At 39.9% G+C, this 19350-nt stretch overlaps 1 protein-coding gene across 1 annotated transcript in view; it reads right to left on the bottom strand.

Annotated features, from left to right (window-relative positions):
• Positions 1-19350, bottom strand: part of ush2a (Usher syndrome 2A (autosomal recessive, mild)) — a gene marked incomplete at its 3' end in the record, with an annotated part of 191303 nt that overhangs the window by 87417 nt on the left and 84536 nt on the right. The window contains exons 37-47 of the mRNA XM_079186116.1: positions 18667-18855; positions 17080-17220; positions 16121-16196; positions 15667-15752; positions 14387-14546; positions 10628-10790; positions 10396-10543; positions 6676-6833; positions 5430-5577; positions 3414-3569; positions 540-687 (exon numbers count right to left, since the gene is read on the bottom strand). Of these exons, the coding sequence (XP_079042242.1) occupies positions 540-687; positions 3414-3569; positions 5430-5577; positions 6676-6833; positions 10396-10543; positions 10628-10790; positions 14387-14546; positions 15667-15752; positions 16121-16196; positions 17080-17220; positions 18667-18855 (1573 nt within the window). The remainder of the gene's footprint in view (positions 1-539; positions 688-3413; positions 3570-5429; positions 5578-6675; positions 6834-10395; positions 10544-10627; positions 10791-14386; positions 14547-15666; positions 15753-16120; positions 16197-17079; positions 17221-18666; positions 18856-19350) is intronic.

The following is a 19350-nucleotide window of genomic DNA, read 5'->3' as shown; positions in this document are numbered from 1 at the left end:
GAGGGCATGGCTGTCTGATATATAATACATGTAGCTAGTCATTTATTTATTACCACAGAATGAGAGCCTCCTCTTCTTGGATTAAATTGCAATTTGTTGTCAGGAAGCATGTAATGAATACATATCAGATGCACACCCTCTCTCTCTTTTTTTATTCTATTACAATTTCCCTACCTTTGTCTCTCTTTGATTTTTTGTCTTTTTGACTCCCCCCATCTCTCCAGCTCATTTCCTCTCTGTTTTTCTGATGGTCTGTCATATTGATGTGCCATTTTCAGCTTTGCTGTATAATGTACCCTATTATATGTACACGTGTATGCATATGTGTGTACACATTTTTAAGGTGCGTATATACTGTGATACGTATCTGAGCGCGTTGTACGGGTCTGTCTTTCTCTTAATGCTGGTTATCATCATGACTGTCTCAGACCACTTGCATGTGTTGTGGACAACTGTGTAAAAACCTGTCCACTTGATTATCTACTGTGTCCGTGCAGTTTTTTAATCTAAAAATAAAAGAATCTAAATCTCCATCTCACCTTATCACAGGCCTCTGAGGGGATGTCCTCATTTGCAGGCTGTAACGGAGTGGGCCTGGTGCGTTGGAGTGAGCAGGGGCGGACCAGGATACATTCAGACTGGCACTAGTTCTGTGAGCCAACCTCGGAGGTGACAACCCATCTGGGGCTATGAAAAGAGAGAGACAAGATGGTGAGAAGAAGACGAAGCAGGTGATGAAGGAAGGATGGAGGTGGTGAAAAATAGATGGAGGGATGGAATGAGGACAGTTGAGGAGTAAAACAAAAAAGAGAGCAAGAAAAAAAGAGCAAGAGAAAAAGTAGATTATAAAAGTTACATCAATGTCACTCACTGATCTCATTGATCAACTGCACCCTCAACGGATGACACAAGTTTATTGAGGAAAGAGGAGACAGGAGTGAGGAGTGAGGAGAGAGAAGGACAGAACAAAAGAAGAAGAAAAACATAACAGCAAAAGGAGAAAATATTCTTTGTAAAGGAGGCTGGGAGTGCAACAGAGAGCCGTAAGATGTACAGATATACAACCACTACAACGTCTCTCTTTCTCTCACACACACACACACACACACACACAGAGCACTATGACCCCGCTCTCTCAACAGTGCCCCTCTTTTCCAGCTGAGCATGATAGCATACTGCTAGTGTCGGAAAATCAGTAAAAACATCTTGATTCAGTATGATAGCCGTGCTCTTAACAGAAACAGAGAAGATGCGAGGAAAGACAGGATAGGAAAGAGATAAGGACAACAAATAGAAGGAGAAAATGAGAGTGACTGTAGTGTTGACTATGCGAAATAAGAGTAGGTCCTCCGATGTATAAAGTGACCCTTCAATCAAACACACTGCTCTCTTTCCACTACAACAAGACTGATTGCTGAAGACATCTTATCCTACAGACGGCTTTTAAAAACACACACACGCGGTATATGAAAAAAGCCAAAAAACACTCTTTGATACTGGATACAGGTTCAGAATAATATTTTTGGTGGTTCACCAAAAATGAATCTTCACTCTAATTCACATTCATTATATGAGTATAAACATAGAAACATTTAAACTGGAATAACCACTTCACAGTTGTATGCCTCTTTCAACCATTCATGCTGCAGTTTATATTCAAGTCCGTCCAAAACGTCATCACTTTATCATTTTATTCTACTATTTGTGTGAGATTGTGTGAGCAATTATGAAATTGCTATAATTAGCAATTATGCTGTCTAATTATGACAATCCTGATATATTGCATTCACAAGAATGGGATGAACGAGGGGCTACAGTGAGTTTGACCGTTGACCTTAAAAATATAATCAGTTCATCCTCGAGTGGTAAGTGGACGCTTGTGCCAAATTTGAAAAAATTCCATTAAGGTGTTCCAGAGATATAGCGTTTGCGAGAATGGACCGGATGGTCCCAATGTACCTAACATCATGCCTCCGACATGACACAACACTCGATTTTCCACCAAAGTGTGTCTGTGTGTGTGTGTGTGTGTGCACATCTGTCTATCATTTTGGTCAAAGCCCCACCTGTGACTATGTTTGCAGTTTTGTCCCTACCCTTGATGCCCAATTTGTGTGTTTGTATATAAGCGGTTTTGACTAAGGAGTTAGATAGATCAATAGCTTGGACAACCAAAAATGCAGAAACAAAAAAACGAATTAACCGAAATAATTACATTTTTATCATTAAATCTTTTTGATGCCCATCACTAGTTTCTACTTATTAATATAGAGGATCCTACAGTAGATCAGCAAAATTGTCATTCCCTGAGTGTGTATGTGTGTGTGTGTGTAATTCTTGAAACACTAGATTTCTGCCTCTGACACACACACACACACGCACGCACACACACGCACAAAACACACACCTTTGGTGAGCCTGTGTCTCTCTCATGCTGTGTTAGCAGGTACAATATCAGAGGTGTCACTAATCGTTTTAAACTATGCACTTTTATGTTCACTTCTCTCTCTCTCTGCTCTCCTCCTCCTCTGCTCTTCTGTCTCTTGCTCAACTATCTTCTCTCTGTTCTTTCATAGAACAAGGACGCATCAAGACAGTTTGCCTTAAAGAAGTCTAAAGAGATGCCAGAGGCACAGAGGTAGAAAGAGAGATAGAAAGAGAGGAAACGTCTGGTATTTAAAATTTATACTTTCTTATGCCTTTGTTTTGAACTTGAACAGTAAAACTTTCCGAAGTCAGTCTTTTGTTGTTCTCTGACTGAGACATGGGTGGGGTGTGTGTGCGTGTATTCAACACTTTTGTTAATATTAGCTAAGGTGGTAAAATGTGTGTCTATAGGGGTGTGTGTTGCTGCCTGGTTACAGTCATCTTCAGACTGCTCTGATCAGCTTTGACATTTATCAGTATGCACAATCAGCCTCCATTCTACACAATTACAAACACACATCCACAAACACACGAACAAACGCTGTGTAAATTAGAAATATGTGTTCAGACCATTAAGTGAAGTCAATGATGTGTGTGTGTGTGTGTGTCTGTGTTTATCACTGCTACTCACTGAATAATTGTTTTTTTTTTTTTTTTCCTTTTGCCTAGCAAGCTATAAAACAGAACTTTTCCAGTTCATAAGAATAGCAATAAAAATCAGAGTAATGAGATAAAGATGTTACAATGGTTTATGGCTTGTGTAGAAAAAAAGCGACAATTATAGCCATTTAAATCAGATCATACACAATTTAGTGGAGGCCTAACGTGCCTTATAATAGTAGAAGACATAAACATAGTGACATACTCAGTTATTTCATAAGTATGTATCTGAAAAGTGTGGGTGAAGATTTAGATTTCTAGTGGAAATCAGGTTTGTAAGGTGTAGTCTGATGATAGGGGGGAGAACCTTTACTGTGTTTTTGTACCTGCTGGGGGCGTAGTAACATTGAGAGGCAGGCTCTCAACACAACCTTGTGTGTTACACCCTCTGATCCAGAAGATGTAGTTGGTGTAAGGCTGTAGGTCAGTCACAGACAACCAGCTTCCAGCTGCTATACTTCCATCCAACACACCGTCACCCTCTAAGAGACAGAGAGAGAGAGAGTCACACAAAGAGAGACTTGTAAGGTCTTAGGCCAAGCATGGCGTATTTAACAAGTGAGGAGGAAGACTTTATTATCTTGCACATTTGATTGTTTTCGTGGCACAGTCATTGATTAGAGTCATAACTGTGACAGCTGAAAAAAGGCGACACATAAAAGATAATTTAACAACAGAGGGGAAACAGAATGAGTGAGAGTTCAAGAGAGGGGAATACTGACTGAGATTAACTGAGAGTGATCAAAAGAGAGAGGTCTCCATAGCGAGGTTATGCAAGGATAGTCAAAGAAAAGGGATCAGAAAATTACAATATGTAAGGCTATCCAATATATTTAGATGGACACACACCCGCACACACAAACGCATATCAGTTTTGTGGGAACTGATGAAGGCAGTGTGTATCAAAGAATCAAGGGGTTGTGGGTAACTAGAGCGAAACACCATCTCTCTCTTTCTTCCACACCTCTTCCACCCTTCTCTCCACTCATTTTAATCCGTCTCTTCCTCTGTGAGGAGCAGATCAAAGTCCCTGACTCTATCAGTGTGTGTGTGTATCTGTGTGTGTGTGTGTGTGTGTGTGTGACAGAGAGAGAGAAAGAGACTTGGTGAATACGTGTGGGTTTAAGGATAATTGTGTGTTCTGCTGTTTCCCCATGCTCCTGTTCTCATCTCGTTCAATTTTCTTCTTCCCCTTTTCTTTCCATGTCCAGTTCTCATCCGCTGTTTTGTTGTTCTTCATGTCTTATGTTGTTTTTACTTGCAATCTTTTCGAATACATCTATGGAAACATGAGCTTCTCATCTCTCCTCTATCTGTATACTATTGTTTACCAATGCTTGTCTTTGTTCTTCCATCCATCTTCATTCACAACACTGCTTTGCTCTGGAACCCTACATCACTTCCTTTCTCAAGTCACCAGCAGTATAAAACGAACCTTGTCTTTTCTACACCACTCTGGTTTGATTGCTCCGTCTTTCACTTCCCCATTTCAGGCTTGACTTTCAGTCTAAGTTTGCATTGTTGGTGAGGAGTGTGTGTGTGTGTGTGTGTGTGTGTGTGTGTAAGGGTACACATGTGTGTATCTCCACCCATATTATTCTGTTCTGCTTATCTTTTAAAAAACAACAACCATACTTTACTTAATGTGTATATTTTGATTGTGATCTGAATTGCGATAGTAATGTCTGTTCATTTCCTGCCTGTTTAGTTAAAACAAACTTGACAGATTCCTATTTCTGGTTTTTGATGGACTAGCATTAACTTTTCTTGATGCTTTGACAGCACTGACCTGTATGAGTGAGACCTATAGAGAAGCAGCGTTTACTGTCCACCTCTATTTTTTATGTCCACTTTTCCTCCAGGACAGCCTGACCTGAGATAATTACATTCTAGCAACAAGACAAATGTCAAGACACACCTTTTTAGCTTAGTTATTGAGGTTTGAAAAATGATATGGTATGGTATGGTGTCTTACAAAACTCCTTAATCTTATCTGATAATTCTGATAAACTTAACATCAATGGGTTTAATGTAGAGTTGGATTTGTAGTGAAGCCACGTAGAAAATGCAGCAAGTTTAGTGGCTCTCTTTTAAGTATAATCTACATTTTGTCTGTGTAGCTTTGCGTCAGGTGCAGCGGGTTTAGTCAAGCCGTGGTTTGATCCGGGCCTGTCTAAGCCTGCTGCAGGTTTGTCTCTCTCTATGTGAAAGCCTTCAGTGTTGTTATTTGCTCTTCTTTCAATGATACTCTTTAGTTCTTTAGTCCATCGCTTACCTCTTCAGGAGCCGCCATTGTTGTTTTGAACGAACAGAGAGAGAGCGAGCATGGCTGTCTGTGTTACCTTTGCTTTTGTAGTACAGTGTGTAGCTGAGGTTCCCATTCGGTCTAGGAGGGGCTGTCCAGCGGGCTCGGAGTGATCGAGAGCTCTGATTGGTCAGTTCCAACAGTATAGGGCCCTCTGGGGCCATCTGTAATGTACGCATCTCCACCTGATTTAAAGGAAAAAGACACAAAAGCACGTTCTCCAGAACTTTAATCCTTTTTACTATAATTCTACTCACTCTCATCCATCGAATTGGTATCGAATATTTAAAAAAAACATATCAAAATCATTCTGAGATATTTAACTGATTGGATTAAAATGTGTGTTAAAATATAACACATAACCAGTCTAAGTGTAAAAGTAAACCACTCAACACACCTGGTCCAAATGACTTCTGCCTCAAGTTTTTTTTATTCCTTTCTCTCTCTCTCCTGCCACATACCTCCATATTTTTCACTCACTCCCCTCCCCTCACACTGCTCCTTCTCTTTTTCCACCATCACCCTGCTTCTTTCTTCTGTCTCACGCTCCTGTTACTCTCCTCTCTGCTGCCCTTCGCATCCTCACTTGCCACCTCATCTCTCACTTTGCTCTGACCATTTACTCTATCCTCATCATTTTACTTTTATCCCTAAACTCCCTCCTTTCCTCACTTCTTTCATCTCCTTTTCCCATCCATCCTGTCATCTACTCCTCTTTATCCTGTTCTTACACCCCCCCCCCCCCCCCCCCCCACACACACACACACACTTACACACTTTCCCCCTTCCTGTCCTCCTGTTCTGCTATGTCAGCTGTTCTACTGGTGTTTGACTAAATATGGCGTCCGTATTGGAAAAATGCCCCAAAATATGGCCTGTCGTCAGAGACATCGTTGAGTGTGGAGTGGCATTTGCTACCAAATGTCACTGTCGCCACGCCAACCTCGTTATTGAGCTGAGAGAATCGATCACCTTTATGACACTCAGTGACACAACATGCACACACACGCACACACACACTTGAAAATGTCTGAGTAGGCATTCTCATATGTGTTCCCATGTCTTTGTGTGTTGGTTAGTTACAGCAATAATCTACATCATTAAAATATCTGGTTTACTGTCTGTTATGTTTTACCTACGGATATGATTCATCCAAATGCAGAAACGCTACAGCAATGACTTTTAAAGTTTGCCTATCTTCAAAGATATCACAAAGGATCTTGCAGTTTATCTTATCAATCAATAAATAAATGTGTGGGTTTACAAGTAAGAAGTTAACTGACCATTGGTCCTTTGCCACAGCCTCGTGCTGTACAGGCCTGCATCCGGAGGACGTGTCGGCTCCATGGAGAAAGTCCCTCCACCACAAAGAACCTCCGGGAGGAACTGGAGTTTAAAATGAGCACTCCATCCAGCCAGAGACCATAGCTGGTTATAATGCCTGCAAAAAGAACACATCTGATTATGACATGTACGACATGCAGAACAAAAATAAAAATGACCAAGCAAACTGTTTTCAAGCCACAGTAAGCGTGACATCATAGGACAAGAATGACTGGAGATTTCCTGAGTAATTGTAAACTGGTTTTAGTGTTTATTGTCCCAAAAGAAGTTTATTGTGCATATGTACTGTATAACACATGGTTCATCTTGTAAACATAACCAACGTGTTGCCTTCATTACCTGCCCTGAAATACCTCTGTCAACACAACATCATCACCCTGACTCTAATGCCAGACTTTAAAACAAAATATTTGTATATTTACAGAGAAAATGTTTCAACTTTTTTGTAGTTCATTCATGTTTTAAAATCCATTAATTTAAACATGATGGTGTGATTGTGACATCCCTTAGATGTCTCGGTCTGATAGTGTGTTATGCATTTTATCTGCATTACATTTTTAAGATGTCCAGTATTTGTTTTGCTGTCGACGCACTGTTGCCATTGGTCACTCGTACATTGTAGGACTGTGTCCAGACTAGGAGGAATTCCCATCACAATGTGAGGTCTGCTATGCTGGGATGCAGTCTGGGTCACTGCATTACAATGCAAATGAAAACTGACTTAGTGCCAGTCAATGTGTCATAGTGTGATCCAATGATGAAAACAGCACTGAAACGACAAATGTAACCATAGGCGTTTTGACGATAAAGACCCTCAAAAGGACAGTACTACTGGAGCGAACACGCACGCACACACACACACACACACACACACACACACACACACACACACACACACACACACACACACACACACACACACACACACACACACACACACACACACACACACACACACACACACACACAAATGTGGGTGCAAATAGGTGAACACTCATCCACAAACACACACATTGACACTCCCCCACAGGCACACAAAGATATACACACACACACACACACACACACACAGACACACTAAGATGGGAACTCACACATGTTCATACACACATACATACACACACACACAGGCACAATAATTACATTACATTACATCCACCTAATAAAAAAAAATGAAACAGTACGGTGCCAAATGTGCTTTTCCTTAATAAAAATGCATACAGGGGGCTCAAAAGATCAGTGCTAAGAACTAAGAGTCTATTCTGCTTTAATCATGTGTGGGTTTTATTATTGCTCAATACAGATATACACACCTATCAGGGAAATGAAGACACAAAAACCCCACGGACGCCAACTACATCTGGGAAGCTCTTAATGTGGCCAATCACATGCGTGTGAGAGTGTATGAGTGTATATGTGTGCGGACGTCGCTGTGTGCTTGTGTGTGTGAATAAGCCCATATCAGTATAGGTTGTAATAAAGACAGGTTGGGAAATGAAGCAGCGAATGCATAACAGGCTTATTTCCCCTCTTTGTCTGCGTGTTGCCCCGACCTAATCCCCGAGAGGATTATCCCCCACAAATCCCTGCGGAATTGGGGAGAAGGGGGGAGAGAGAGACAGAATCTCACTCCTCTGGAACCCATCACCATCATCATCATCATTGTTGCCGTCCATTTATGACAAAAAGGAGTAAATGAAAAAAAGGAGGCACTGAGCCCTTCTTTAAGCAAAAATTAAAGCTTTTTAAGCATGAGATAATCGGGTAATCATGATTAAGTGTCTCCTTGTTATAAATTTCTGTCATCAGATGAGAGAAGCTTTAAGTAATTTATCCGGGCTAATATGCACACACATCACATGGTTTATGGTGCGAAATGCACTCATGTGGCATTAAGCGTAAAACACACACGATTCACATTACACACACACACGCATTATGAAATTACACATACTTTAACGAGCATGGCAGTAACATTTGATAATATGTGGTGGAGCGTTGTATGTTACAGACTGTAAAATGAGGTAGGATATCCTCAGATGGTGTTCAACACTCAATTCATTCGGGGTTCATAAGATGTGCATTTTTTAATATAGTCCTTATAATTCATGTTTATTTATTTGTAAAAAAAAATACAATATTTTCAGTATACCATGTGGTAGATTATGTTACTTGAAACTACAGTATTTTAGTTATTTAAGGATGTATTGAACTTTTTATCTTTCAGACTTTTATTAAGACACAAGGACATCTGATTGCTTGATGCAAGTGCTATGTAATGATACTTATACATTTCATAACAATTTGTTTCATTGTTGTGTTTGAAGTTCTTTTTGGGCATTTTGTGCCTTCATTATGGACAGTGGAGAGATGGCAGCACATGAGGAGAGAGAGACGCAACAGATAAGATATAAGGGTGCTCCAAGTTTTACTGCCTTTAAAGCTGTTTTTAAAAATGCGTACTTTGTGCTTAGATTAAATATACAGTTTATTTGTTCTGTTCTCCAGTTTGTACATTTCTATTAAATTGCTTGATTAAAATCTACAGTAAAGATGAACAATTTCACACCACAAAAAATAAATGCTGTAGTTTTTTAAACAAGACGTGGCACAGAGCAAGCAGATACTGTTTTACTGTTTTAGACTATTTGCAATATTTTGAGGTTTTTAAATTGTAAATGTAATTCCTGTACAGGGGCGAAGTATATTTATTGATGATGCATCACTCCTAGTGCTTTCTAACTCAAACACATTAGTATATTAAATTAGTATAAATTAAATTAAACTCATAAGAAACTTTAATTTATGCATTCTAATTCCCTAACTGTATTGTGCAAGAAACTCTTCTATCTACAACTTCGTGTCTCTTTACTGTTTGCTCACAAAAAATAGTTTCGCAAATAACTTTTTTTTTCTAGACAGTTCCAAGCCAGTAGCAGAATTTCAAATTCACCTCCAATATACATCAAATACACCTTGTCCAGCTCTGTGCATGGATGTTAATTGGCTGTAAGAAGAATAGAGAACAATGAGGGAGAAAGGCGGTCACTGTGAGTCTATGTGCTTCCAGCCTGCAGTTCTCTATTCAGTCAAAAGGGAGCACTTTTCATCCACTTAAAGGAGCTTGGTGAAGCACTGCCTTCACACTACCGGTCTCCATTACTCTCACATTTTATGTGCTCTCCCCACATCTTTGTCTCTTCCCCTGTTCTATCTGAGTCCTCTATGTCCTCCCCTTTTCTCTATCTGTTTTATCTCCATCTCCTGAACACTCATCTGATTCCTCTTGCTCAAAGCGAATCGTTCACCTGTTTCATACTCGCATGTACGGGATACCTGAGCAATGATATAGGTATTTATATATGCGATAGTCTGGGTTCTAGTAAATACTGACACCGTGTATTCAAGCCCAGACTTCAACTAATGTTTTCCTCATCACGAATCTGGTCAATGTTTTATCTCTAAGATCACTTTCCTGTATCTAAAAGAAATATATTAAAAAACAATTACTTAAAAATGTTCAAACGGATGATTAAAAGCTTGCATGTGTTTGCATGTATGTAGTTAAAATGTTTCATTCTAAACACTGTGCATCATTCTTTCATGTTTATTTGAATGTTTTAGGCTATGTATCTCAGATTAAGTCCCTTTCCCCTTACCGTTCGGAGTATCAGGAGGTGTCCAGCTGACGTTGAGTGCATGTGAGGACAGAGGCGTGACCAGCGGTGCAGGGACATTCTCTGGGGTGCTCTCCTCAGTCTGAGCCTGGCTGGGAGGGCTTAAGGTACACCCACCTCCTGTGCAGGCCTGATGCGAACACACGGCAACGCATTAATGAGTTTATGAATGCGACGGTGCAAATCAAAAAAGATGAAAGAGTAAGGGACTCACAGCGAGTGTGATGGTGTAAGCTGTTCCAGGGGTTAGGTCGCGGAGTGTGTGTTCTTCAAAAAGTTCTGAGCTGTTATAGACTAACACAGGCGCTGCACCGTCACGTGACAGGAAGATGGAATAGAACTCCAAAACGCCGTTTACCTGAGAGGGACGTGACCACCTGGAGAGAGAGAGAGAGGCGTCAGCAGAGATATAAACAACTAAATATATTTACTCAAGTACTGCACTTAAATTCAGATTTTAGGGACTTTTACTATATGTATTATATAATGTTAAGTTCATGTACAGACTAAAGATAAGGCTGGAGTTATTTTATTGTTTTAGTGACAAAATTCAATTCAATTGAAGAGATCAAAACTAAAAGTGTATCGTATAAGCAGAACTGTTGGAAAACTATTAGAAACCCATTAAAGAGCCACACCACTACTTTGGTTGACACATTTCTTCAATGGGATGCAAAGGCCAGTGTAATTAAAACGTTGGATTGTGAAGATAACTTATAATTGTGGCTCGTATTACCATAACAATATAACAATAGACATTTCAACGTTTTTACATTTATTCAAATTCATTCTTTTTGAAGACAGATGGATGCTGTTAAGTATATTGTATATTAAGATGTTGCTCGGACTGCTTAGACTTCATTGGTTTGGAATGTTTTTTTATGCGGCACTTTGGTAAATATTCAATTAATTTCACACGCACAAAAACGTGTGCTTTTATCATTGTGTTTCTTTTTGCAAACAGATTGAAACACAATTCAGAGGGCTATGGTTTCTTAAACACAAAACAAGTGCGTATACCGCCCACAGTTTCCTCTGTCAGATAGAGGTGTCTCCTTTTCTATATTTAGAACACGAAGGTCATCCCCAACAGCGAGAGAAAGGGAGAGGAAAAGAGACGGTATTTATAAATAGAAACGTGTCGACTTACCATTAGAAAATGTGCAAGTGAGGGCAATACGGACCTAATCTTTGCTATAAAGACTAAACTATAAAGAAGATCAGATGTAACTTTTTTTGCCTGCTTCATTAACACTAAACTATGATAGCTTTTTATGTATTATAATAAGGGATTGTAGGAGCTGCTGAATGTGTCTTGATGATCATGATCATCTATTCACTGTCCTTTTAACTGTGATTTGTGCCTGTGGATGATGTTGGACAGATATTTAAGCTATGATCACATCATTTTATATAGAAAATTGTGCAGTCATGAGAACATTAGAGGTAAACTCTAAGAGGGCAGGGCTGGTAATTAGATTCCATCCTAACAGTGCCAGAGTATTAGTGTTTTGAAGCATATACAGGATGTAAATCACTGGACTGAAATACTGCTTGTGTTTTGTAAATTATGTACCTTGATGCACTTTTCACGTATACAAAATCCAAAATATCTGAAGATGTTGAGGATAACAAAACAAGTAAAGATTGAGAACATTTCTTCTTATAAATAGTTCTGTGATTCTTACAAATCCCTGAGAGTAAACCAACCCTCCTGGTGTGGTCGCAGAGGGAGGTCATTTTCAAAAGTGATGGATTCCTTTCTTGGTTCCTCCCATTAAAAGCCAGTTTTTGAATGACTGATGAGTGTGTGTTAGCCACAATTAGCCACTGTGGCTAATCTATCACATTTATTATAAGATTTATATGCTGTCGATTGACAGTGTGATGTATGTCCACTTTTGAAAAAGTAAATCAAAGGGGAGTTGTAATAATCTGTAATATAATTCACGTTGGTAATGGTTTTAGAAAATCATTGTTTTTAAAAACGTTGTGAAATTAATGTGAAACTTTCTCAGCACATTACAGTACATTGAAAACCATGTGCTTGAAATGCATTAGGTTCAAATTCTGCGTTACAATCTATGAAGTGACAACCTGTCTCCTGCACCTTCCCTCCCTTCTCTTTCATGTCTTTCTCCATTTTGCACACTCAAAAAAACAACATTGGCACCATTAAATAATTATTGACAACACATTAAAGTATTGAAGATTGAAAACAAGCTGGAATTAAACAAATAGGATTGTTTTAGTTGGTGAAATTGACCTCTATTCTCAAAATGTCAAGTGTCCCATCAGGTTTTCGATATATTTGTGACAGTGCACACGTCTCTCAATGTGAGTATTTTTGCAGTTGTGTCTGCGTGTGGTTATGAACGTGTTTGTGTCAGGTAGTGTTAGATGAGGTCAGGGATAAATCTGCTGATATTGTTCTGTTCCCATCCTGCAGCCTTCCTCAACCTTTCTCACAGTCTCTCACCCTCAACCTTTCTCTCTCACACACACACACACACACACACACACACACACACACACACACACACACACACACACACACACACACACACACACACACACACACACACACACACACACACTTTTTAAACATTTGCCTCCCTTCTTTCCATTTAAACTCACAAAATCTCTCTCTCTCTCTCTCTCTCTCCTATTCTCACAGACACAATAGAGAGGTATTGACAAAGTATGATCTCTCAACCTCTTCCTATTACCAATGTGCTAACAAGGCAATACATAGCCTTCCCACACCTGGTGAATATATAGCTGAAACACATTTTAAAGGCTTTTTAAAGACGATGAAACAAATCCCTGAAGGTAGCATACTCCCATGGATGATGTATTACACAGAGACATTTTCTTTTGTTGCTGTTAACAGTCTACAGACTACATGTTTAATAAAAATATAAGCTTGTTTACTTTGTATGGAATAACAGCTTCATTCATATAACATCTATTTTAACTGGCGTGCATGTACAAACTATTCATTATTATTATAATTATTATAATGCTGGGTAAGACCCACTGGTAACCTGATATACATAAATCCCTACTATGTTTTGTGGCTCTGTAAAAACAAAACTGAGTCAGTCTGAGTAAATACAAAATTCAAACTAGTTCAGTTACTTCAATTATATTTGTTTTTCAAACAATGCTTCCACAAATTGATTTGTCTTTCAGATTGTTGTATGTTTTTGCTTTACAGGCATATGTACAGGTGTTCCTTTTACACAGAGTTCATTCAATTTAGGATCAACCCTGATATCAGTTAAATAAGTCAATTATTTATCCTTTCAAATTTATATATATGAATACAAAAAAACAATCAATCATTACCAAGATCATCACATCTTAACCACACACATTCACCATTAGACACTGTGAGCCTTCATATTACTCCTTCTCCATCCTTTCACTCACCCTCCGTCTATTGTTTAGGGTGTGTGGATATGCCTGTGTGTGTGTGTATGTGTGTGTTAGTGGCTCTGTGCCCTCCTGCGGTGAGTCCCACTGTAAGTGACAGTCAGGACACTAATGGCTTTCACGCAGATGGACTCTTACGTACTCACACACACAAAAAACAGGAACATTTGCACATGAGCTTGATGGGAAAAGTGCAGAGATCTATCTTCCTCTGTCCCCTCCCTCTAGAGGTGGAAGGTCAAGTACAGAAGAATATTCTGCACGGTAAACACAACTGCAGAAGGTCAAAATCTCTCTCTCTCTCTCTCTCTCTCTCTCTCTCTCTCACACAGACACAACATGTGAAATAAAGAATGAAAAGCTATAACATTTCTTGAATCCCTTTTAGTCTTACCGTGTCCTTTTCAGTAATGCTGAAACGGTGAACATTCACTTTTTCTCTCTTACCTAAAAGGTCTTTGCTAGTATGGGTATTAACATATGGACAACACATGTAAATGTGTGTGTGTGTGTGTGTGTGTGTGTGCTCACTTACTCCACCAGAATAGTCCGTGAGTCAAGCAGGGTAAGAGTTGGTACGTGTAGGGGCCCTGGAGGAAGCTGAGAGGTCAGCATAGTAACTTGTAAACTTTTGGTGCAGCCCACTGAAGTGCATGCACTCAGTACCAAGACATGGGTGGAATAGACACCAAGACCTAAAACACAAACACACACACACACACACACACACACACACACACACACACACACACACACACACACACACACACACACACACACACACACACACACACACACACACACCAAGACAGCAAGACACAGAGAGGCATGAAAATAAGTACAAACACAATAATAGCTCAGTACAATTTTTGGCTGAAAATCATTTATGTAGATCACAGACCTAAGTTGCCCAATAACTTGTTATTGTGAGGAGATTTAACCCTCATTTAAGTCCAAATCCCTGAACTCTATCTTCTTTTTCCAGAATCATTCCTCAGTGTATCTCCCTCTCTCCTTTTAGCTCCGTTTCTGAATCGTTGTTTCTCTTTCAGTGTCCATCTTTGCCCCACAACTGTTCTCCATCTGTCTCACTGTGGCAATCTCACTCTCTGTAACGCGATCTATTCTTGCACATACTGTATAATTACAAAGTCCATAATCCTTCCAATCACTGTGAACATCAGACACTCTGCATTATTAACCCAGCATGGATGATATGTGCTCTCATGCATTCATTAACTAACGAGGACACACACACACACTGTTGGGCAGCGTGATGTTTTGCCATGTGTATGTGTGTGTGTAAAATCTAAATGAGTGTTAATCTATTCTGCTCATATAAAATGCCATATAGAATGACTCTCCTGTGTTTGTGAGTCTGTGTACCTCCCTGCATACTTTTTGTCAGCATATGTTCTATTGAGTGTGTCTTGTATGCGTGTATCTACTGTATTCACATCCTGGTGCAGCACTGTAGTCTCAGCGGTGTGACATGTCTTTCATACCTTCTTCTCTTTAATGAACGGTATGAAAACTGTATGCATGTGTGTGCTAATGTTTAGTGTTCTTTGTTTCTCTGCTGCTTCATTTTCATGTGTGTGTGTGTGTGTGTGTTTAGCACTCTTTTTCAAAGTGCTATTCCCTTGGTGAGGACTGAGATGCTTTTTCCTTTTTCAAATGCTAATCGCCCACTCCATTTTGCTTTTCTTCACTCTTCCCCTTCTCTTTACACCGAGGTCCCATCCCTCTACAGTCACGCAAACACTACAACCCGCACACACAAGCACACACTTTCTCTCTCTCTCTGCTTTTTACCAGTGATGTTGTGTTGTCGGTCCTTCCCCCTGTAGACCATTTGGTTGTTGTGATAGAGGAGGTATTCTGTAATGCCTCCATTGGGCCTATCATTGGAACAAAAAAGTTAAATGAGGGTAATGTTATTATGTTATATATTTATCATACTGTTTTTGATGTTAAACTCTCTCTTGTGTTCAATAATGGAATCTCAATTTAAGGTGAGAAATATATGCTCGGTGAAAAAAAGGAGATTCATGTGTCATTATACAACATTATGCTTGATTTTAGTATAATACATATAGTCACTTCACTGCTGTTTTTCATATTCCCTTGAAGTAGTAGGTCTGAAATGTGTATCAACATGTTGCCCATTAGTGAAGGCTTTATGACAGAAGATCAGGTGTGTAAAAAGCAACCTGACGCTGACAAAATATGTGATTTGGATGTGAGAATAGGTGAGGCTGTGTATTACCTTGTGGGGGGTTCCCAGGTAATATAGAGGGCTGAGGGGGAAGAGAGTGCAGCTGGAGGAGAGACAACATCTGGAGCTGAAATTGGAGGAAAATCTCATTATTTGTTTATAAGTAGTAGGTTATCCATTTTTCAAACACCTTGATTTCCCTGTTTCAATACAAACATAATACTTTATAATACACATTGAATTGTTAAACGTTGTGTGTTGGCTTGTTCAAAATCATAAAGGAAACTTTATGATTTCATGCTCCATGATCTAGTGAAGAAGGTGAACAAGATGTGCCCGTCGGGTTCACAGAGAAGTGAGTAAAAAGTTGAAAAATAGTCTTTGTCGAAACAGAGTTATAAATAAGTTCTTTCTCCGGTCTTCCTAACATGGTTCAGTGTCTTAACTCTGCGTTCAGTGAGAATCAATACAGTAATCTGTTTTTTTCTCCTTTTACTTCAGATTGATTTTTTGCCGTCTCTGCACTGACCCCTGCCGTCACATTATCTCCCCAACAAGGCCAGTTAGTCCAACACAGATTAATAGCGACTAACATATGAAGAAAAATCTCTCATTTCCTCTTCCACTTCTTCCTTATACATGTAATCTTCCCACCATGACCTCCCAGATAGGAAAAATGTTACTCTGTACAACCTGCCTTTCACTCAGTTGCAATATGCTTCATTGTCTTCATTCATCATTTTGTGTCTTGCCCAATCCAGCTATCTTCCTTCTTCTCCCACCCTTCTCCTTTTTATTCCATCTTCTCTTTCTTCCTCCCTCTTCTTAGGAGCTAAAATCCCTCAGGAGATAGGATGAGAGTGTCTAAGTGTGTTTAGAAGTGTGTCTGTGTGTGCCCAGACACATAAACATAAATTAATGCAACTGGTAAAGGACAGAAAAGTTATTTTCATGGGTGTATGGATGTGTGTGTGTGTAAATATGTGTATGTTTGTGCTTTACAGTCTTACCTTCCTCCGGGGTTGTGAGGCTCGATTTCAAACCATTATCATCACCATTATCATTAAGAAGACTCTCAGTGCAGCCAACAGGACTACAGGCGCTTACAGTGATAATGTATCGAGTGGATGGAGTGAGACCCGGCAGCACACCTGGAGAAGAGGAGAGCATGAACATGTCAGACAGGGAGTGAGGCAGAGCAAACAGGTAGAGGGAATTTTGTTAAAAAAAAAAGACTCTGTGACTCTTCAACACCGCTTGACTTTTCCTCATATTAGCTGTGGGTGAATATGAGTGAGCACTGTTTTAAGATGTGAACGTATCCTTTAACACTCCTTTGTTCCAACCCCGCCTTATACCTTTAACTGTCTCCTTTTAGTGCGTAACTGGAAACTGTTGTCACTAAAGTATGCATCAATCTTCTTCAATGGTGCAATTTAAATGCTTTACTTGTTTCCCTGTGCCACTGTTGCTAAGCAAACTTACTGGGCTTGGCACACAAGGAGAGTCTGCTCTAATTGTAAGGCTTCAGATGTCTCTGTCTGATGTTTTTTGTCCTAGCCGTCTGCCCTCTCCACTCCTTTCTGTAATTCTTGAGTCACTCTTTCACATCCCCCCTCTTCTCTTCCTCCTCCTTTAAACCTCCTCACCCTCTGTGTCCAGTCAACCTGTACTTGTCTTTCTTCTCTCTCTCTCTCTCTCTGTTACCCATGTCTTTTAATTCAATTAGGGGCCAGGGCCCCACTCCGCTGCCATTACACCCTCATTTGCTTTCTGTGTTTTTTAGCCGTTGGTGTAATTCTGCAGTCAGGTGTCGAGGCCATCATAAATTAACAAGAAGCCTTATCACGGTGGACTTAATGTCTGGCAAAGAGAGAGGGAGGGAATGGGGAGCACCAAGAGAGACACTGAGAAAGACGGAGACAGAGAGCTCATCGTCATATTTGCCTGGAGACATGGCAGAGTGGATGAGAGGAGGGACGAATAGCAGCAAGGGACGCAGACATCATCATCATCATCATAAAAGATGAAGTGGGGAAAGATCGAAAAGTGAGCAACAGAGAAAGAGAGAGAGATAAAAAGGAGCAATGCCAGGGTATGACATCATTGGGGTAGTCCTGAGTGTCTTGTTCCAAATGGAGACAGTCTCCTAAAGCTGGGGACTTGCCAAGGAGACATTAACAGGGTTGCCTGGGACGGTGTGTACGTGTGTGTGCATGTGTGTTTGTATGAAAGACAAGAAGGAAAGTGAGTGAAAAAGACAGTGTGAATGTGTTTTCAGTAAGCGCCAAAAGGCAGGTCTTAATAGAAGGTGGCAATAAACTACAATAAGTCAACAGGACAACGGCCTAAAGTTAAATTCAGCATAAATTATCCATGTTTCACAGGATGCGGCTGTGATTTTTGCCTGGCTCTTAACTGAGCCAAATACAGTTATTTCTGTTTTCAGGAAAGCGTTACCTCTCCATGTATTCGGTTTGTTGGGACCCTACATGTCATTTGACCACTTTTTCAGTACCTCAACAACATTAAAAAGTTTAATATAGGAACTGCATTTTAAGATATGTTATACTATCAAAGGTTTGTATGTGTTTTACCTGTGACATTTCCATTAGCCAGGTACATGGCTTTGATAGGTGGTATCTCTGGCTGATCTCTATTGTAGGCCTTCAACTCATATCTGTCAATCAGCCCTCTGACGTCCCCAGTAGGTGGCACCCAGCTCACCTTGGCACTGAAGCCATTCAAGCTCTGCACTGTGGTAGGAGGTGGTACAGACCTCGGTACTACAGAGAGACACAGAGAGAAAGCGAGAGAGAAGCAAAATGAGTCAAGGTGAGAGGAGATTGTGGAGAGCAAAACTATGTGGATCAAGACAGGAAAAGAGATACCGGTACATAACTGCAAGCAGCAGAATGAATAAATAACACAATCAGATACGACAATTAAACTAAGTAATACATAATAAAACAAGTAAGAGAATCAAAGACAATAGAAACACAGAAATAATGTAGGCCAGGCAGAACAAATGTCAAAAGACAGATATATCGAATAAAGGCAAAAAGGGAAAAAATAAAAGAGAAAAAGCAAAACAACAGGTCGAGAGCACATGAGGTTAAAGTAAAAGCATCCCCATCTCTCTGTGTTTTAATAGGCCCAGTAAATCATACCTCTCCATTAGCATAAATAGTATTTATGAGAGCAGTAACTTTTTCAGCACTGATTTAATACAGCCAGCCATTCATTCTGGGCTATATTTCACAGCAATCAGCCTCCCTCCT

Source organism: Pholis gunnellus (genome assembly GCF_910591455.1).
Source record: "Pholis gunnellus genome assembly, chromosome: 1".
Taxonomy (NCBI): domain Eukaryota; kingdom Metazoa; phylum Chordata; class Actinopteri; order Perciformes; family Pholidae; genus Pholis; species Pholis gunnellus.
The sequence above is the reverse complement of the archived record's forward strand: the minus strand, read 5'-3'. Positions and strand labels throughout refer to the sequence as shown.